Source organism: Chionomys nivalis, chromosome 9 (assembly GCF_950005125.1).
Source record: "Chionomys nivalis chromosome 9, mChiNiv1.1, whole genome shotgun sequence".
In the NCBI taxonomy this organism is placed as follows: Eukaryota; Metazoa; Chordata; class Mammalia; order Rodentia; family Cricetidae; genus Chionomys; species Chionomys nivalis.
In genome coordinates, this window is record NC_080094.1 from 53,310,705 (window position 1) to 53,331,787 (window position 21,083).

General features: G+C 54.0%; 1 protein-coding gene across 2 annotated transcripts; it reads right to left on the reverse strand.

The window, feature by feature from the left end:
- Positions 1-576: 576 nt before the first annotated feature.
- Positions 577-20,875, reverse strand: Map1a (microtubule associated protein 1A). 2 transcript variants are annotated; one of them, XM_057781959.1, is made up of 7 exons: positions 20,615-20,875; positions 19,655-19,756; positions 11,332-11,414; positions 11,061-11,201; positions 2,734-10,837; positions 2,232-2,449; positions 577-2,036 (listed from the first exon to the last, which is right to left on the reverse strand). In XM_057781959.1, the coding sequence occupies exons 1-7, from the start codon at positions 20,850-20,852 to the stop codon at positions 1,881-1,883; spliced, it is 9,042 nt and encodes a 3,013-aa protein (XP_057637942.1). In that variant the 5' UTR covers positions 20,853-20,875; the 3' UTR covers positions 577-1,880. The 2 variants fall into 2 exon arrangements, with proteins under 2 accessions (XP_057637942.1, XP_057637941.1); XM_057781958.1 differs by having other exon boundaries at positions 2,232-2,452.
- Positions 20,876-21,083: the final 208 nt, after the last annotated feature.

A 21,083-nucleotide genomic window follows, 5' to 3' on the forward strand; every position in this document is an offset into this window, starting at 1 on the left:
AAATGTATATGCCCACATTTTTAAGCCATTTTCAGATTGTTTGGTGTGTTTGTTTTCTTAATTTTTATTTTTGTTTTTTTTTTTTTGGGGGGGGGAGCATTGCTTGCATGCGTGCCTGGTGCCCACAGAGGCCAGAAAAGGTTGTTGGAGTCCTGGAACTGGTGTTATAGAGAATTGTAAGCTGCCATGTGGGTGCTGGGGATTTGCTTCAGTCCTCTGGAAGAGCAGCCAGTGTTCTTAACCACCTCTCCAGCCCCTTAGGGTTTTTTGTTAGTTTGTTTGTTTTTTGAGACAGTTCAGGCTGCTCTCAAACTCCTGGTTCTCCTACCTCTGCCCTGAGTGTTAAGATCACAGGCATATCCATCACCCCTGCATCTTCGCAGACATGATGCCGGCTCCCACATCTCTTCCTCCTCTCACCCATGCTGCTTCTGGCTCCCCTGGGTCCTGACATGGATTTGAATAGTCAAGAGTCTTCCGAGGTAAATGATGCTGCTGACTGAAGCAGAGAGGTGGAAACCAGGACAACTGAGTCACGTATGGAGTCTGGAGAAGCCTAAGCAGCACTACACCGTCTGCAATGAACTTGATTTATTGTTAGACTTGAAGGTGGCTCTGTTACAGCAGCTGGGAACTGTAGTGGGAAGTGTGGGGAGGAGCAGAGCACAGCAGCGGGGAGAAGGGAGCTGGGAAGAACATGGGGTGGGTTCCTGATTTCCCATTGGCTTGACAGAGAAAGCAAGCCTCAGGGACCACCTGCATCTGGGTCTCTCAATCCATCAGGGTTCAGCAGGACTGCTCCCTGGCTTGCCTGTGGTGAGGTTCTTTCCTGTAGTAGAATGCTCAGCCTGTCTGCTTCACTCTGGAGGAGATAAGCTACAGCTCTGCTTCCTCTCTTCTTTTCCCCTCCCCTCCCGTTTTCCCCAAATTCTCTAGACCAACCTCCACCTCCCAGAACCTCTGTCCGAGAGTTTGGGTTTAGAGAGGCAGCCAATGTTCCCATTTCAGCTGCAGGATGGTAGAGGATTTGGAATGTTGGGGGAGTCACACATGGCTAAAATGTCAGATGTAGGGGTGTCAGGAGTGTCAGGCAATGGCTTATTTTTAACCCATTACACACCAGGCCATAGCAGATGACCACATGCAGAGAAGCCAAGCAGGGGATGAGAAGGGATCGGGACTGTTGGGACGGGATAAGTGAAGACTAAATGATCAGGGAGCCTGGAGGACTGGGGTTGGGGCTCTCCTCGCCCTTTGTGCTGCCCAGGTATGAAGCTGGGGCTGGGAGATGAGATCCTTTTTCCTCTCCCTAGTTCTTGGCCTAAAGAGCTTCAAGTTTTGAATTGAGACATTCAGATATTGAGGGAAGCAATAAGACAGTATAGCAGCCATCTACCTCCGGGTCCCTGCTAGAAGCCATACCCTGGTGGCTAGGGCATGGGAGATGGAAGAAAGGAAAGAGCACAGCTCCGGGTACCTTACCAGCCGTGGCCTTCCCTACATCATATAAGTTACTGGCAATCCTTTCTGGCATGCCAAATAAATAACGAGGTTGGAGAGGGGGTTCATCTCCCTCCATGGGGAGGACTGTGCTCTCTGAAACCCTTCCTCCTCATCCAAGACCAACATTTGGCAGTGCTAGGACAGGGTTCCAGGCGTCAGGTGATCTTGTGTAGCTTTGTATCCCCCCATTACCTTTGGTTTTGAGACCCCAGGAGCAGATGAGGGGAAGGCCACTACCTCTCACTTAGCCCAAGTCCTCACACATGACCTCTTCCTGCTGCCCAGCTCCATTTCCCTCAACCTCAAAGGACTCAGCAGTAACCATTCTCTGTATGCGCTGTAGGAGTGGAGCCTTGGGGAAGGGAGGGCGGGTCTGTTCAGAATTCAATCTTGCAGGCTGGAAAAGACTCGTCCTGCATCACCACGGTGCTGCTGCTAGCCAGGACCAGGACGTTCAGTTGCTGCTGTTGCTCATGCGTCTGCTGGTACCACTCCCGAGTCACCTCTGTGTCGTGAGTGGGGATCAGAGTCACCTAAGCGGAAGAAAACATGCCTGAGGTGAGCATGTGAAGGAAGGACAGATGAAGGGGAAGGAACACCTGGCAGTCATAAATGAACCTGCTGCCGGCCGGAAGGACTGTGCCCTCTTGTGAACAGGGGCTGACCTGCTGTTGCCTCTGACAGAGCTTCGACCAGAATCCTTCCCTTGTGCGTCCCTTGCTACTCACCTGAAGGTTCTCTCCCCACTGGGCCTTGCCTTCCAGCAGAGCATCCAGCACAGCCCGGCTTGGCTCGCCATTGGCAGGGTCATTCCCACTGACCACATAGTAGGATGCGCGCACTCGGCGGAAGAAGTCCAGATCCGCAGTCTTGCCACTGCAGTGATTTGGGATGTAGGCAAGATCCACATACACAGGGGGGCCGGAACCACCCTTGGAGCCCAAGGCTGCTGCGGAGACAAGCAGAATGCATTGTAAAAAAAGGGGGGGGGCAGTAGTGTCCATACCACTAGGGAGGCAGAGGCAGAGGCAGGTGGATCTGTGTGTCAGAGGCCTGCCTGATCTACAGAGTGAGCTCCAGGACAGCAAGGACTACACAGAGAAACCTTGTCTTGAGAAACAAAAGGATTATTTGGTTGCCTCCATGCTTGCTTGAACAGCTGGAGCCTTTAGCTAGCCCGTACCTACGCCAACCCACAGTATTCCCGTCCCCCTTTTCTGACATACTCACTGGGTCCTGCCTTGAGTCCATTGACTAAGCCTTTGGACATGGGACTGTGTCCATCCTTTTCTTCTGCTGGGGTGACCTGGCTTGGAGTTCTGCGGGGTAGGACCCTAGATGTTCGATCTGCAGGCCCTTTACCAGGAGTAGGTGACCGTTTTCCCCGAATATCCAGACGCCGTGCAGGAGATGCTGGCTTGGCCCGGCTGGGGGCCCTGCGCCCCAGTCGCCCCTGCACCTTCTCCTTTTCTCGTAGTCTCTCAACTCTCCCAGACTCTGAGCTGAGCCCCTCGGGGTCAGCCATGCAGACATCTGGTCGGGGAGGGGAGGGGCGGGGGTCTGGCTGGGGAGCCGGGGGTGGGTCATGGCCAGGCCTGGGGTGGTGAGTTCCACTAATTCCCCCGGCCTTGTCCACAGGCAGGAAGTCCCCATCTTCATCTGAGTCGAGGGCTGCCTCAGCTGTGATGGACGGACACTCTTCAGTTTCTGGTGGGACATCAGAATCTGACTGTGAGGAGCCTGAGTCACTGGTTGATGTGGGGGGTGTCTCATCAGCCATAGGGCATGGGCCCCCTGTGGGCCCTGGCCTCCCTGCCCGGCGCCGCCCTCCTTTTCCTACCAGCCGAGCTTCTTCAGTTGAAAGGTCACTGTCATCTGTGGATGGAGGCAGAGGTGGGTTCAGGAATGAAGGAGAAAGCTCCCCGCAGTGGGGGCGGGGCTCTGTAGCACATCCCTGAGGTCCAGCCTCAACTTCAGGAGAAAGACTACAGTGTGGGCCACCGGGGCTCTTCCCAGGATGCTCAGATGAGAGCAGTGTGTCCTGCCGTGAGCGCCGCTCAGCTCCCTCAGGCCAAGACCCCCGTTCCCAAGCAGGGCAGGCCTCAGCAGCGTCTTCTTTTTCTCCCTTGGCTGTGGCAAGCCCTAGGGGATTGGGGCTGGTTTCTGCTAGGCCATTGGCTGCGTGAACTCCAGAGAGGCTCTGGAAGGGGCTTGACTTCTTGTTGAGTTCCCCTGAGCACTCCAGGCGGCAGGGCGGCGTACCATCATCCATGTCTCCAGGCAGGCTTGGAGCTGGGGCTGGAGCCAAGTCCAGTGAGGGTAAGGGGGCTGGGCTCAGGGGAGCAAGGTCCCAGAGGCTGTGGGCAGCTGGCTCTGTTCCTGGGCCCAGTTCTCCTTCACCCTGTTCAGCAGTCTCTAAGCCAGGAGGGAAGCGTTCAGCCACACTTGAAATTACAGGTGTGGTAGCCTCAGAAGAGGACCCTTCAGACAGGGCTGGAGAGGCTGGTCGCGGCAGATTGGAGAGGAGAGGAGCCTCGGGAGAGCTGGGTGATGGGAGTTGGGGTAGTGAGGAATCCAGGCTGGGCGCCTTGGTTACTTCCAGGTACTCATCATGTCGGGTTCTGGTTGGAGTTCCTGGAACCAGGGCCAGTGCTCGATCCCCAGAGAAGGCAAGGGAGCCACAGGGTGCAGACCGGGGTTCAGCTGGAGAGGGCAGCTGAGGGGGAGCAGGTTGCAAGGAGGAGAAGCCGAAGGCCGAAGCAGGAAAGTCCAGACTTGGTCGGGCAGGTCCTAGATTTGAGTCTGAGGAAAGGCTGGTATGTGTCTCTGTTTCGGGCCACATTGAGGAGTGGCCCACAGGCATGGGGTGCCGGGGACTTGGGGACTGCGTCTCTTTCTCTGACTGTTCCCGAGCCCCCTTCTCCAAGTCTGAGTCACTAGTGCTGTCATCCCAGTGACCTCCGCACGATTCTTTTGGCGATGGGGTCCTCCTGATTGGACTACAGCTCACTGTGCTTCCATTAAGAGGGGAGCTTGGGTCTTTGCTCAGGGAGATAGGAGCCCGGGGCGGCACTGCCGGCGGCGTGAGACTGGCCTCCACGTTGGGCCCTGGCTCTGGTTCTTGCCTGGGAGGTACAGTGGGTTCTGCCAGAGCTGCATAGCTGAAAGTTGAAGTGTCAGGTTGAAGGTTTTTGGGCGAGACAGGAGAAGAAGTCTCCTTCTCTGCAGATGTATCACGGCCAGCAGCTTCCTCCTTGCTTGAGAGGCTTGGGGGCCAATCTCCAGATGCCCCCAGTGGAGGCTCCCGAGTGGGGCAAGCAGGGCCCAGCCCGGTGAGCATCATCTGCTCGTAGATGTCTGCATACTGAAAACTCTTCTCGTCAGGATAGGGTGTGGGCTCTCTTTGCTCTGGCTCAGTCTCTTCAGCATCCCTGGTGGTGTGGCTCTGGCCAACTTCTGGGACCTTTGAACTGCAGGGGCTGCAGTCAGGAGCCCCAGCCCTACCCTCTCCTTCCCTTTCCCCTTCAGCTTTTCGATAGTCCTTCCCCAGTGGGGAGTACGGTCCACCTTCCAACTCAGCTGCCCCCTCTTGCACTGCGGCTACCACACTGTCGTACTCAGCCATGCCCCAGGAGAAGGGCGCGGGGGTATGTGGTTCTGGGGCAGGTGTCGGGGGAGCTGGAGCTGGAGAGAGGGGTGCAGGGGGCAGGGGTCTATCCTTAGGTACCCATGGTGGGATCTCAGCTAGCCATGAAGGGGTGGTGGGTTCATTCCTCGTGGGTGGTGTTGGCGTAGTGTCTGGGACTGGACTTTCTCGTCCTGGGGCTGGAGGAACCCTCTGTCCAGTCATCTCAGGTGGGGAGGCTGGAGGAGAAATGATCTCAAAGGGAGAGCGAGCCAGCTTGTCCTCTTCCTCTGGTGGCAGGCCAACCGGAGACTCTGCAAGCCAGCGCTCCACCTCCAGCCCCTTCTGTGGCAGCGGCTCCTGGAAATCCTTGAAGTCTGAGGCCCAGGGACTCCGGGGAGTGTGCTGCAGAGAGGTCACCTCTTGTTCGACTGCTCCCTCATCAAGAAAAGTACTTTCGCGCTCCTCACAGTAGCGTGACCGGGCTCCTTGGCCATCCAGCTCATGAGGGAACCAGACCTTCCTCTCAGAGCTCAGCTCGGTCCAGTATGCATCATCCTGCTGCAGGGCCATGTCTCTGTCCCTCCAGTGCCTAACTTCCTGTTCAGGAGACTTGCCCTCCCAGGCTGGAACAGGCTCTTTCTGTTCTCCCAACAGCTCTCCTCTGGCTGGAGATGTTTCTCGCCATCCCTGGACCATATCCTGCTCCTTCCAGTATTTCTCTGCCTGCTCTCGGGCCTTGCCCTCCTGCACTGGACTCTCTTCCAGCTCCAGCACGCTAGTCTTCTCCACAGCAGCTTCATCGTTCTGGTCCACAGCCTTGGCTTTTTCTGGAGACTTTTGGCCAAGGATCGTCTCTTCCGGTATTGTGCTTGTATCTCCCAGGAAAGAGCTCCTTTGCCCCTGAGCTTTGTCCTTCTCTTTCAGAATCCCATCTTTCTGTTCAGCAGCCTCGATGTCTTGGTCCAGGGTACTGCCCTTCTTTCCTGGGGCCCAGTCTTTTAGTTCTAAGGCCAGGTCCTTCTCTTCTGAGGCCTCGTCCTTCTGTTCTTTATTATCTTTGCTCTTCTGTTCAGGGGTTCTGTCTGTCTGTATCGGTTCAGGAACGCTGCCCTCTGGAGCCCCATCTTTCTGTCCTGAGGTTCTGTCTTTCTCTTCTGGGGTCTTGTCTTTCAGCTTGTCTTTGTGTTCTAACTCTCTGTGCTCTTGTTCTCTGTCTTTTGGTTCAGTGGCCTGGGTCTGTTGCAGGGCTGCGCCCTTTTGTTCTGAGGCCTTGTCCTTCTCTGCTGGGACCTGGTCCTTCTGTTCTAAGTCTTTGTCTTTGGATTCTAGAGCCTTGGCCAGTCCTATGGCTGAATCCTTTTGGTCCAAGTCTCTGCCCTTCTGCTCTGAAGTCTTATCCAGCTGTCCTCCAGGCCTGTTCTTCTCATCTAGAGCTTCCTCTGTCTGATGCATGACTGAGTCCTGCCCGACGGCGGTCACCTTCTCCTGCTCAGCTTTGTCCTGCTGTAGGGTTTTGTCCGTAAGCCTGAGGTCCTCTTCCTTCTGCTCAGCAGTTCTGCCTTTCAACCCTGGAGCTTTGCCTTCCCACTCCATGGCAGGGCTTGACAAAGACTCAGGACTCTGGGTGAGGGAGCTGTCAGATGTCATAACATGTGCGCCAGGGCCTGTGACCTCCCCAGGTGAGTGTCTCCTGTCGCCTGACAGTGCAGAGGGAGAGAAAGAACTGCCGGGTGATTTTCCACCAGGGCTCTCGTCTGTGACACTTGCCTCTGCAGCAGTCTCACCTGTGGGAGGTGACACTGTGGCCATGTAGGTCTCTGGAATAGACACAGGAGCGAGGCGGCAAGAGGGTTCTTCAGCCTTCATCAGAGGCCCCCTTTCTTCCTTTCCTAGGCTTAGTTCTCCAAACTGGAGAGTGCCGAGGTTTTCTGGAGAGAGCTGCTTAGATGAGATATCCAGAGAAGTCTCCTTGCTAGGGCTCTCTTCTGAGAAAGACAGTGACTGGGTGTCCTCTGGAGACACCATTGGCCAAAGGTCTTTGTGTAGGGGCTGTTCTTTCAGGCTGCAGGGAGATCTGGGGGTGGATTCTTGTTTGGCAGTATCTGGGGAGACCACACTGAGGACAGACAGAGACTCTGCATCTTCAGGGGAAAGGCTTTGATCAGTAAGCCGAAGACCCTCATCTCCCTGAGGTTCACGGTGTTCTTCAAGCGATACCCTCACCTCTCGAGGAAGGGTTTCTGCTCCTAGCGCTGAACCTGCATCTTCAGGCTCAAACACGATTGCTTTGTCTTGTTCTGGCAACAGCTGAATGGTGCAACCAGTCTGACTCTCAGCAATGCTGACAGGAGCATCCTGGGCTTGGGGGCTCCTGGGAAGAGGTGCTTTCTCCTCTCCTAGTAAGCCCTCTTCAGGCCCTAGCTTGGCTGTCTTCTCTTCAGCATCTTCCTTGCCCACACTTGGAGCATGTGCTGTGTCTCCCCAGGAGTCTTCTTGAAAGTCTTGAGGTTCAGACTTTTCCTCCACTGGGGACTGATGAAAGGGTGTGTGGGTGGCACTGGGTGGGCCAGATGGTGGAGGAGATGCCATCTTCACGGTGCTGTCATCTGGGCTGAGGCACCGTTCCTCCACTTCTCCAAGCGCTGCTTCTGCTGGATGTAGGGCATGTCCAGGGGCACCAAACACAGCGGTATACTGACTGGGCAGTCTCTCAGATGCTGTTACATTTCTTTCTGCTTCCTTTTCCACAGCTTTCTCCCCAGCCAAGCCTCTCCCTCCAGCCTCTCCTTTCTTCTCCAACTCTCCAGTCACAGAGAAATCCTCACAGGGTGGGGACTTAAAGCCCTTATCTTCTTCCAGCGAAGAGGTGGGTGAGATGGTACCAGCTGATGGCACATAGTCCAAGCCCTGAGTGGCTTCCGTGCGGGAGGAGGGGATACTTGTGACCGTGTCAAGCAACAAAGAGCTCTTGCCTGTCTCTTCCGTCTGGGGAGCTGTGAGCGAAGCCACAGATTGGTCTTCAGCCACCGATGTGGCAAAAGAAGAGAGTTTGTCACACTCGGTGATTGATGTAGCTGAAGATACGTGTTCCTCCTCAGCCAAAGGGGCAGCCACCATGTTGGGAGGGTAGGTGAGTTCGGGTTCGGGTGCCCCATAAGTTTTGCTTGAGGTGGTAGGGACAGTGCTATCTGCGGGCTGGCTGGCTTCAAAGGGGCCAGGACCTTCAGGCCCCGAGAGGTCATAGGTACCTGTAGGAAATCTGGGTGGGGCTGGGCGTTCCTCTGGCTCATCGTGGATCTCCTCGTCTGAGATAGTCTGCTCTGTCTCTGAGTAGCCAGGTATTGTCTCGTCCTGAATGTAAGAGACGTGCTCAGTGGCTCCTGCAGGCGTGACCAAGCTGCTAAGGAAGGATGAAGCCTCCTTCTCAGGTACCTTGCCCTGGAATCCCAGTTCCCGGCCCCCAGGAACCTCTCTGCTCTTTGGAATTACCTTTAAGGCTTCCTGCATGTGTTTTTGATAAAAGCTCTCCGCTTTTGTCTCTTCCTCATCCTCGTCTGAGGGGTGAACCTCCTCCATTTCTTCTAGCTCTGCCTTTTCTATCACATCCTCCTTTCCCTCGGGCTCACTCTCCTCCCTGGCCTCAGCGCTCTCTGGGAGCTTCTCGGCTTCCCTCTGCTTCTTTTCCACCCAGGTTTCTTTCTCTTTCTCTGTCTCAGCCCCTAAGTCTGGGCCTCTGTTCTTGCTCCCTTTGTCCTCAAGAAAGTCTGGGATGACCTCCTTCTCCTTTATCACAGGTTCTTCTTGGTCCAGCCCTGGGACAGAGGGACATCTTTCCTGGATGGCTGTGCTTGGGTGTCCCTGCTCTGTAGCATCTACAGGGAGTGGTTTCTCGCCTAGTCCTGTGTCCCTTTGTTCGGCCAGCAAACCTCTCTCCTCGCGCTTCAGCTCCTCAAAGTCCTGTGTGAGGTCCTCTGGTGAGGACAAGGTCAGCTCTCTGTGCCCACTGACAGTTGGGAGTGGTGCAGGCCCCTTCTGGGCTGGGGGTGTCCGGGGCTCAGCAGACAATTCTTTCTCCCCACGGGCAGCTCGGCCTTTGTCCGTCTTGATTCTTCCAGGGGCCTTGGCTTTATAGAGGGTCTTGCGGACCTCGGGTGTGAAAGGCTTCAGGTCTGGTTTGGAGAATTTCTTTACTTCCAGTTTTATGTCTTTCCTCTTCTCATCCTTCTTGGCATCCTTTTTCTCTTCCTTCCTTCCTTCCTCCTTCTTGAGTTCCTTCCTTTCCTTCTTGATCTCCTTTTTTTCCTTGTCCTTTTTCTCCTCCAGCTTTGATATCTTTTCTTTCAGGTGCTTCTTCCCCACTTTGTCCTTGATCAGCTTTCGCTTCTCAGCCTTGAGCGCTTCACTCGACTCGGTCCTCACCCTCTCGGGCTTGGAGGGCTTTTCTGGGGGCTTCTCGGATGCTTCTTTTGCTTTCTTTTCTGTCTTGGCTAACTCCTTGGCCAGCTCTGAGCGGGCCTCCTTGGCCCCCTCTTCTAACACTTCCTCGCGCTTGGCCAGCTTGCTCACTGCTGTCTTGGGAGCAGCTTTGAGGCTCTCCTTGCTGTCAGCCCGGTGTTTGATTTTGCTGGGTTTCAAGTTGGCAGGCACAGCCCCAGCAGCCAGGTCCTTCTGTGTCGCCACTGGGTAGCGCAGGAAGTCCAGGTGCCGAAGCTTTTCCAAGCCTTCCAAGATTTTGTTCTGAGGAGCATTTCCCGGAAAAAGCACACGCACAATCTTCTCAGTAGGGTTGGCTGGGAGCCAGACCACCAGAGCAGTGATGGAGGTCAGGTAGGGGACAGAGATCTCTGCCTCTTTCCCATTGGCCAGCACAATGCCCGTCTTGGCTTTACTATTGCCCGCCCACTTCTGCATGAGGAACTGCATCTCCTTACTGTCCTTGACAGGGTTGAGGACGTACATGTCCAGCCTGCCCACACCCATTTTGTGGAAGAGGGTCAGTGGCTCAATGGTGTTGCTGACCACGCGATACAGAGGCTCAGCTTGGATGCCTAGGCGGTTTAGGTGCTGAAGGGTGAGACAGGCCTCCTCGATGCTGCGCTTGGCCTTCCGGGAAGCATCTGGCAGCCGGAGCTTGTCGGGCACATTAAAGAACACGACTCCAAGCTCGGGGGAGATGAGGTTCTTCACCCAGTCACTGTAGCTGCTGGAGCCCTGGGACTGCCCCTCCTCCAGCTCTGCCACTTTGCGCTGCAGGAGCCCATTGATGCCTGGCAGATTGTCAGCCCCGATGTGCGTGAGCAGCACGGAGTCAATGCGGTCCAGATGCCGCACCAGCTTCCAGAAGCAGGACTTGCGATCAGAACCACCGTCCACCAGGATGTTAAAACCATTGACAGCAAAGAGGGCAGAGTCCCCACGACCACCGGGAAAGATGTAGCAGCAAGGCTTCGAGAGCTTGAGGAAGCCTCCTGAGGTGGGGGGTTCAAGCAGGTCAAAGGGGGATGGCACATCCACAGTCTCAGAGACATACTCGGAGAACTCAGCCACACCATCCATGGTGGGTAACACAGGCTCAGGATTTAGCTGGAGGCTCAAGGTCTCTTGGGAACTGGACAGTCCTAGGTGGCTCCAGTCACCCTCCCCTAAGCAGGAAACAGTGAGGAAGGCCTGGATCCCAGGGTCTCTATTGCTGAGCCATTGGGCAATCTAGAGGAATGGGAGATAGAAGCCGATCAGGTCATTGGGGTTATCTTAATCTGACTCGGATTCAGCCCCCTAATCTTTGCCTGTTTCTGGATAAATGCCTAGCTCCTGTCAGGGTTCCTGATGGTCAGACAATGCAAGACTTCCCCTTCCTTGCCTTTCTTGTCACAATTCAAATACTGTCCCCCTTGTCCCCTTCTTCCCAGACACTCAGCAGGGAGCTTACCTCAGGACTGTGAAGGACCCGGGCAAAGTTTTGGTAGGAGTAGGTACCACTCTGCAGGATAAGGTCTCCCTCCGGCTCTAAAGTTTGTCCGCTCAAGATGAGTAGCTTGTGAGCTGATGGGTTACTAAGAAGATGGTGAACCTGAAACAGGAGGAGGGCAGAGTGGTTACAGATACGCCGGACCCAGGGGAAGGCACTGAAAATCCCCGCTGCACACTGGGATAGCAGAAAGATGAGGGTAGGTTAGGGCAGGGCATCAGAGTAGCCTCACCTCTGAGCTAATGCTGTCTGCGCTGGGGTTGACTAGGACGATGGTCTCTAGGCTCTCACTCTGGTGGCAGAGTGTCCTTTGGCCTGAGGGAGAGAGGTGGACATGTGTACTGAAATTAGTAGACATTAACTTAAAATGAGAAATACTGTGAGGGGCAGCAGAGGGAAAACAGACGATCAGAAACTGGGGTACTGGGGAAACTGGGTTCTGGTTAGCCTTAGACCCTGCCATCTAGAATACCACCAAGTAAGATCTAGGAACTGCCTCCTCCTCCTCCTTCCAGGATTCCCCTTCCGCTCCCCCACACTAGCTGACTTCTCCCGTCCATCCATCTGCCACACCCTCTGCTGCCCAGGCTCTGCCCCTTTGCCTAGAACTTCAGCCCCAGACTGCCCTGTTGACAAGAAGCCTTTGTCCCTCTGGAGCACTAAGTTCCTGGTGCCGCCTGGGGAATGGGGGAGGGGTGGAGTTCAGGGGGAGGGAGGGCTCCTGAGCTTTCTTTCTCTGCCATTGCTCTTGGCCAGTAGTGCGGAGACAGTATTCCAGAAGATGCTGTTCCAGAAGATGCAGGAGACATGTGTCAACTTGGTTCTTAGAGTTTTATCATTCAAGGAGTGAACAGAAAATTCTAACTCGCAATGCTGTTTTCCGGCTGGGCCAAACCTTCCGACAGACCGCTGCATGCCATTCCCAAAAGTTTCCCAGCTCCCTCTCCTAGCTCACTGCCGTGCTTCAGAGGCACCTAGCTCACCGCCCAGTTTACCCTTGTGAAAGCTTCTCGTCTCATCTGTGGATACTAGAAGTAAGCGGTGGGGTCGGCTCAAAACCAAGACACTGGCCAGTGATGCCTTCTGCCAAGTGTGCCGCCTGAGTTTGAGCCCCAGGACTAGAGGTGGGGAGAGAACCAGCTCCTGCACGCTGTCCTTTGATCTACCTACGCATGCATGCACACACACACACACCCCCAAATAAGAACAACAGCAATCTGGGCATGGTGCTGTACACCTTTAATAAGAAGGCAAAGGCAGGTGGGTTTCTGTGAATTCAAGGCCAGCTAAATTCCAAGCCATCCAGAGCTACACAGAGAATTCTGTTCCAAAAAATACAACCACCACCACCAATAAAGAAACGAGAGAGTCAAGGTACTGCTCAGGATAGGAGAACGAAACCATCTCCAGATCCTTTCCCCAGTACTGTTCCTCCAGACTCACACAGAACACCAAGCAGTCAAAGTGAAGGAAGTGGTGGGTTAAGACGGATTAAAGGAGGTTGTAACCTTCCAGCCCTGCCGCCGGCATGTGGCCCTCTTCCCCTCCCCTCCAGTTAAGGGGTTACCATTGGAGGATACTGGGGAGGGGAGGTTCATAGTCTGAGCCCTCTTCTGTGACTGAGGTTGGGACAGGGTGGCTGGGATCAGAGCTGGGTGCTTGGGTCAGGCAGACCTAGGCAGCAGAGAGCTGCAAATACAGCTGAGGGGAAAACAAGGATGGAGATTCACATCCTATACCAGGTATGGTGGGCCCAGGAGGAGCTCCAGTGTTCTCTTCTATGAACTTGGGAACTGAGGAATACCTAGAGGTCAATTCTGAGGTTGAGCGACACCTCAGAGGCAGGCAGGAGCAGGACTTAAGCAGCTGGGGATGTCAGCATGCTTTGCCAGTCTTAGTAGTTCAGATTTAGGAAAGCCAGGACTACCCCAGCACAAACAAGGTCACACTTTTCAATCTAGGTGGAACTGAAAGAGATTTCCCCTCCAGCTACATCTCCTTTCCAGCAGCTTCATGGTCCCCAGTGTATCCTCTTAAGACCTCTGATCCCACTTCCTGACACAAGACCCCAGCCCTAGCCCCGGGGGAGCAAGTTCATTAAGTCCCGAATCCCCCCCCTCAGGTCTAAGGGACAGTCCTGTTTCTCTTTTCTGCTCCCCAGCTCTTCCGATGAAGGGCACTGCCATGTTTTCCCTTTATCTTTGTAGAGGACTATCTTAAGAGGTTGGGGCGCTCCCGTGAGCAGTGCTGGGGGTGGGGGTGGGCTTTTGGGTGTGAAGCTGAGTGGGCAGGAGGGCAGGTGTCTCTGCAGTGAGGCGGAAGGGGGGGTGCTCAGGCAGCTGCAGTTTGCCGCAGTGTGTGAGTGTGTGTGAGTGTGCGCGCTGAGCTCAGCCTCCAGCTCCGCCCCCACCCCCCACCCCAGCATGACAAGTCATTTTCTTGGCTGCCTCTGCATGCTGTGGGGGGGTGGGGTGGGGATGGGGGTGCATACAGAGAGGGAGAAGAGACTGGCTTCTCTGTTGAAGAGCCCCCATCTTGGGAAGAAAAGCGCGGATGAGGTGAGGGTGGGGCCGAGACAGGGAACCCGTGGGGTTGACAGGGACCCGGAATGCAGGGCAGCTGCTGAAGAGCCGGTGCTCTCAAGCTCCTGAGTGGCCTCAGAGAGGCCACAAAGGGGGGCTTAAAGCCCCAGGCTCAAACTGGCCACAGGGAATGGGGGTGAGGGGAGCCAAAGACAAACCAGTTAGCCTGTGAGGAGGCACACGCCACGTCCTAGGGACCCACTCCTCCTTTCTCTTCCAGAGTGTTACCCACCTTCCCTTACTTAGCAAAAAACTCGGCGGCCCTACTCACCCCAGGATAGAAGCAGCTGATAACATAAGGACCCTCTCAGTAGCTACATTCCATAACAGCCCCCTTCCTCTCAGATTCTTCTAGATGTAGCCCCCCCAAATTCCTCCTGTGTCCAGGCTGCCAGGCAAAGCCTGTGGCAACACCCTCTGTTGCTGCCTCTCAGCTGATGGTCCCCACCCCCACCTAGTACAGAGAGAGGTGGACTGTCACAGCCCCGGTTGGTTCCACTGGCTCTGGATCCAGGCTGAACCCCAGTCAGTAACGTTCACCTCCTCTAGCCATCACAGGCAGCCTTCCCACCAGGCTAGCCTAGGTCCAGATGCACCCGATTTACAAGGTGTCAACTGCTCCCCATCCCGGCTCCCTATCAGAGCACCCCCATCCCTCTGCCATGCAGTGCCCTCCTGTTCGGCTCTTACCCTGGGGTGTGGGAGGGAGCCCCTCATGGAGGCATCGGCTCCGGCCTTAGCCGGGGCGGCTTCAGGGAAGAGTCTGCGGCACTTGGGGTGGGAGTGAGGGGGGGCTGCTTGCTGGGAGGGCGGTGACAGGGCGGGGAAGAGGGGCTGGTCTGTGACGAGGCACTAGAGACTTAACTGTTTCTTGGCCTTCCCAGTGTCAGCGTCCTGGTGCTTCTGTTTGGCTATGGGGGAAGGGGAGGGATCTAAGGGGACTGTCTAACAGTTCAAGGAGCCAGATGAATCTCTTCTGCAGCTCTGAGTACCTTCTCCCCAAATCCTATTTGGTTAAGAAATATTCTCTCAGCATCAACCAAAGGACCAAAGTCTCATGCACTGGGGCACAGAGCCGCATGGGTCCTCCCCCTTCCTCTCAGAAACCATCTGCTGCCTCTCCCCCTCAGACAGACCCAGAGAGTGACCTTCAGTCAGTGCAAGAGCAGGAGACAGAGAAGCTGGGGGGCCAGCCATAAGTGGAGGGGAGCAGTGTGGGGGTGGTGAGTGATGTGGTAGGCTAGACCCTGCTCTGCCACATCAACAGAAAACTGGGGAGATGCAAAAATGCATCTTCTTTTAGATTGGAGGGTAGTGTGAAATTCTGGAGGAGACTCAGTCCCCAGCTCACTGGGGTGGGGCACAGGGACCCTGGGAGCTGCATGCAGGTCCATGCTAATGCAGCATGGCTGTGAGAGCGCCCACACAAACAGCGGTTTCTGAGTAGTGCTGTTGGGAAGAAGTCTCTGCAGGGTAAGAGGGACTTCCGCCTTTCGGCGAAGGACCAAGGATCACTGCCCAGAGCCCAGGCTCAGGCAAAGCTTTGTTGCTATGCAGTCCAGTCTAATAGAAACCCCTCTTTGGGTGAGAAATGATCTGTAGGGTGTTTGAGTCCTGCTCCTCCTTGTCTCTGTCCCTCCCTCTGTGTCACTTTGCCATGTCTATCTTACTTGATCTAGAACCTTCTTATGTTGACCTTGTGCCCTTCCTTAGTCTCAGCCTCTGCCTCAGACTCCACTAAGTGCTCCAGGATTCACAGGAAAGCTCTGGAGAACGAGTGCGAACACCCATTTGCCTGTGATGTTCTTACGCTCGCATCCCTGCCCTCAATAACCCTCCCTGGGTGTGGTCAGCTCCTTCCGCCCACTCACTGGCCAGCCTCAGCCCCAGCCCCACCCATGCTCCAGGCTGCCAAGGACTGCTTTTGAAGGTCAGAGAAGCCAAAATAGTCTCTGCTCTCAGCACCCCTCACCCACCTTTAGCTTCAGTCAGAGGAGAGGAGTAGCTGAGTCACCAGGACTCTGGGGACCAGGGGGAACAGAGGGAGAAGAGCCCTTGCTCAGATCCGGGATGCAAAGCAGCAACATGGCCATATCCCCATTGGATAGGAGAGGCCATCTGTACAGACACGTGCTGTGTGTGCCAGGCTCAGTCCTGAGCATCCTGAAGTAGTGCCCACCCTCTTCTGCAACTTCATTGCTCTTCTTTCATCCTGCCTCCAACCTCCTGTCTCCTCTCTGCTTTTTAGGGCTCTCTCAGTGTTGGCGGGGGCACTTGAGTAGACACTGGGCTTGAGAACAAATTTACATTTCCCGTCTGGAAGCAGAGTCCACATACCCCGCCACCCGGCCCCGCCACACCGCATCTTGGACATGGTTCCAAGTCACAGTTGGTTTTTCTTCTCTCCCTGTCTCTAAGCAGTCAGTTAACCCTGAACCCATAATCCCTCTCTCCTGCAGTGAAGTGGGGAGAGGGAGGTGTGAACAGACCCTGATTTCACCCCTGATGCCACTTTCTGAACCACTCCACTAAACGAGTCAGATAAACAGTCCCAGAGTTTGCTTTCTGAACTAGCAAATGAGTATATTAGTGCCATCCTTCAGCCATGCTTTGAGGACTGACTTCACCCAAAAAAGTCCCTCTTCCTCCCTGCAATCCTGACTTTGCGATGCACAAACATGACTGGATATTTCTCTCTTTGGGGAAGATTTCAGAAAGAATACCCTAAACCAGAATCCCAAACCAGACTAGTATCAGGGTAAACTCAGCAAAATGGGGTAAATCTCAGTCAAACCCCAACTGGAGATGCTTACAGAATGGAGGCTCCATGCCTATTCCTCGGCCTCCCTTCCTATCTCAGATAACAATGTAAACCTCTAATTTAGGATCCTCTGAGCTCACGGATGGAAACAGTCAGACGGAAGGACTCAAAGGGGTTTCTCAGCCTTCCCCTCTCCACCCCCTCACCTCTTTCCAGCTCTCCGAGGTCTCGGGTAACCCAGACTGGTCATGGGCTTGCTATGTAGCCAAGAATGGTGGCCCACCTCGACTTCCCATTACAGGACTGCACCACTACACCAGGCTAACCTGTACGACTTCAAGTCTTAGACTGCCAGTCTTCTCTTTCTTATAGGAGTTCAACCATAGATGTATCAGAGTTTTACTGAAACTCAGTAGTAATGTGTCAGTGTGGTGGCCCACCATTCCTTATCCCCATCCCTTGGGGGCTCAGGGCCTTCTGAATGTTAGGTGGTCACTCTACCACCAATCTGCATGGTAGATAGGCACTCTGCCACCAAGTTAAGTGTTAGGTGGGCACTCTACCACCAAGGCACCCCAGGCCCTAAGCTAAGTTTCCAATTATCCTAAGTTTTCCTAAGTGTTAAAAAAGCTTAGAAGCAGCTGGGCGGCAGTGGCACACGCCTTTAATGCCAGCACTTGGGAGGCAGAGGCAGGCAGATCTCTGTGAGTTTGAGGCCAGCCTGCTCTACAGAGCGAGTTCCAGGACAGGCTCCAAAGATTCACAGAGAAATCCTGTTTTGAAAGACCAAAAAAAAAAAAAAAAAGATGCTTAAAGCTTCAGGGATTTTTAGGGGAAGGAGCTATCAAGGAAGACCCCCCCCCAATCTCTGCCAAAGACCACATGGTATGAAAACTACCCTTTAAAGCTTTTTACCAAACTTGACCACTAGACGGAGCTGGGCCACTGACTATCTGAGGGTCCCTTTTTTTTTTCTGTATGTGCGTGGGGGTGGGTAGAGAGGATGAGCACTAGTAATAATGTACTATTCCTGTCACGGAAGATATATTTTGTTCTTTTATTATTTTGGCCTAGACTGTGAAGAAACGGTGGTCTCCCCTATGGTGTTGGCCAAAACGGTCAAGTCGTGACATTTAGTGTATCTCCTTGAGCTCACCCCAGTTCCTGATTACCTTAGCCCAGTCAATCAAAGAAGGCTGAAGGAGGAGGCAGTGTCTGCAGCTGCTTTGGGCAGACAGTGTTCTGGGACAGCTGAAACAGAAGTCAGTGGGGTGGGGCTGTGGCTGCCTTAAGCTCTGTGGCTTTCTCTCTCTCTCTCTCTCTCTCTCTCTCTCTCTCTCTCTCTCTCTCTCTCTCTCTTTCTTTCCTTTCCCAGGAAATTCTCCACGTTTTCCAGGGACAGAGGCCACCATGAAAATGTCTAAACTGAAAACCAAAAGCAAGCCCTACTCTTGGGTGGATGGCCCCAAGCCTCCTGAGGACATCATAGCAAAACTCTGTACAGTTCCGTAGGTGTTTCTACACCAATGCTTGTTTCCGAGACGTGCCTGAGAATGCATCTCCCTGCACACCGCTTCCCAAGCATTTCCTGCATCTTAATCTGTAGCACAGCTAAGGATTTTGCCTTAAGTTCCAATCATTTCTTACATTACTCAAAATCTCTGTGGCCAAAAGGACAAGGCTAGAGAATTTGGTGTGAATTCTTCATAGGAAATAACTCCAAACATCAGTAACTAGTTTAATCCACTGCGGTCTTGCATAATCTTTATGCAGTCTTGCCTCTAGGAGTGTTAAGTGCTAATATTGCCTTTGTTCACTGGGAATAGTGGAAGATGCCATGACATAGAGAATTTTCAACCGAAGGGAATCTCAAAAGAGTGCGTGGCTAGTTCAAGAGGACGCCAGTCCCATCAGGAAGATCTGACTTCATGCTTCCTAGTTTTCTCCCACTTCTCAGCAGCTCATGAGAAATTATCAACGAGGAAATGACCAAAGATCTGCCTGCCAGACTGGAGGAGCAGAAAGAGGTGCCTGTCTACTGTACTAGACTGTTGAGAATTGTTGACATATTAATTCTGTGGTTTGATGGCAATAATTTTGAGCTAACTGGAATTCACATTCTATACAACTACCTGGAAGCAGGTGCGGTGGTGGAGGCCTACAGTCCTAGCACTCGGGAGGTAGAAACAGGAGGGCAACAAGTTTCACGCCATCCTAGACTATATATCAAGCTCAAGGTCATCTTGGACTATATAATGAAACCCTGTTTTTTTTTTTTTTTAAAAAAAAAAGTTGCGCCGGGCGGTGGTGGCGCACGCCTTTAATCCCAGCACTTGGGAGGCAGAGGCAGGCGGATCTCTGTGAGTTCGAGACCAGCCTGGTCTACAAGAGCTAGTTCCAGGACAGGCTCCAAAACCACAGAGAAACCCTGTCTCGAAAAACCAAAAAAAAAAAAAAAAAAAAAAAAAAAAAAAAAAGTTGCGTGGATTGGATTGGTGTGTCTACATTTACAATAATATGACCAGATGTCCAACACCTCCATCAGGGGATGTAGGACTTCTTGCACTCAGTAGACATCTATCATAGGATGCTAATTTCTAAAATCCTATCTCACACTTCTGGACTATTGCTGCCACCCAGCAGAACTGATCTCAGAACCAAGGCTTAGGAAACCCAGGAGACCTTTGTCCCAGCCTTGATCTAACGGTGCCAGTCTGCTCAGCCTCTCCTACCAGCGTTCTGCTCTGCTCTGAAGATCTGCTGCCTAAGCAGAAGAAACAGAAATGAATCCTGGAGGGTGGGCTGTGAGAAACAAGGGTCTGGAAAGTTGAGTGAGGCATTCTGGGATGTTTATTGGGGGCGCAGGGAGGCCGAGGGATGCGGAAAGGGAATGCAGGAGCAAAGCCTGGGTCTCTGCCTGCAAGGGGTCTCATCGCTTTCCTAGCCGTCTGCCTGCAAGGGGTCTCATCGCTTTCTAGCCGTGCTCATCAACTGCTGGTACGAACACCGCTCTTTCTGGACCAATTATGCTCTGACGTTATATCGTGTGTTTGAAGAGCGGACTGGGTACGTGTGGACCGCTGTCGAGCCATAAATATCCCTCCCTCCTCCCCTGCTCAAACCTCCCACAAGGCCAGTTCTGCCCTGGATACTGGTCCTCTCCTCTTCCAGCCCACACCCAAAGGACTGAGACAAATGACCCTAGTCCTAACCTTTGACCTCTGAGGAGAAGTGAGCTAGGTGCCGCGTAATGAAGAGTCTCAACTGTTGGTTCAGGTCAAAGGACGATAAGTCAATGTTCCAGGAGAGAATCCCTGTGAAAGAAGAAAAAGAGAGGGTTCTAGGCAAAGTCACCTGGCAGGACTGCAGCGAGCATGGTTGAGCTCCTGGAAGAGGAAAGGCGGGGAAGGTAACACCTCAAGGGGGATAGCTAGTACCTGTGCGTGTCCCTCTCAATTGCTTTTTCCCCTTTGTGGGAGCCAGAGGGCAAAGAGCAGAGTTGATACTGAATTTTGGTGATAAACGAGCCCTGCAGTTTTTGTGTGTTTTGCAAGGCTGTCTAGTTATGATAGACGTGGCACTCAGGGGCTATTCCTATATACTGCTGGTTTTCGTGTTTCCTCTAGCTAAATTAGATTCTAGGTTCCCTTTCTATTCCCCCCTCCCTTACCCTCACCCCTCCGAGGAGGCTTACTTCCACCCGCAGGTGGCTCCGCAGCACTGCGCCACAGACACAGCTGAGGGAGGTGAGCTGAGGAGCCACGAAGGTCACTCTTTCAACTTGACTGCCAGCATTCGCAGGTTTGTGATGTGTACCCTGCGTTCAGAAAGCTCCCCTAAAGAAGAAACTGTAAGGTAGGGACATGGACTTTTCAGAGTCGGGTGAGGACTTCCCGATATCTGATTGAGACACTGCGGGAAAGGGGTGTGACCCGAGGGACTCCAGGGTCTGCCTGGAGCTCCTCCTGCTCTGGGAGACTGCGGAACAGCATGGGGTATGTGGGAAGGATGGACAAGCAAGATATTGCAAGACATGCAGGTGACAGGGCACAGGTCTCGGGAAGTGCACATAGAAATGGAGGCTTTAAAAGTGTGCACTAGGAGGTGAATGCAGATCAGATGGCGGAAAGGCACGGATGGAGTGTTGCGGGACATCCAGGACAGCGGCTCACCTTGTTCAAGGTGGGCCCGTACGGCCCTCAGCTGACTCTCGGTACCGATATCGCCGATCACGATGAGCAAGGAGTATTTTTGCAGATCCCAGCGCGCCGCAGTCACCGCGCCACGGGCCTCACACAGAGGCTCCGCCGGGTTCTGAGCCGGCGATGTGCCGGTGCTCGGGAGCCCCAGCTCCCGAGTTGTCTCCATGGCAACGCTGCCAGGCCGCGCGGTCCCGGCCTCGGTCGCCATGGAAACTCCCGCGGAGTGCTAGGCTGGCTGCGTCCGCTGCGGGGAGAGTGCGAGCAGTTCTTAAAGGCCGGCGGCAGGAGCAACTCATTGGTTGCTGCCTGTCTGGGGGCGGAGCCAATGAGCCGCAAGGGCGGGGCCGGGATGAAGTCTCTGTGGCTCTGCGCTCCACGACGGGATGCTGTCATCCACCTGCAGTTTTCCTGACCGTTTTCCCCTCCGATTTGAGCTGGG

Excerpts from the sequence above, each read along its gene's own strand:
- Map1a (XM_057781958.1), bottom strand. The coding sequence starts at position 20,852 with ATGGCGACCGAGGCCGGGACCGCGCGGCCTGGCAGCGTTGCCATGGAG. Across the intron at positions 11,415-19,654 it reads CTTCTCCTCAGAGGTCAAAG|GCCAAAGGACACTCTGCCAC; the intron begins GTTAGGACTAGG and ends TCTCTCCCTCAG. Across the intron at positions 10,838-11,060 it reads GGGTCCTTCACAGTCCTGAG|ATTGCCCAATGGCTCAGCAA; the intron begins GTAAGCTCCCTG and ends CCATTCCTCTAG.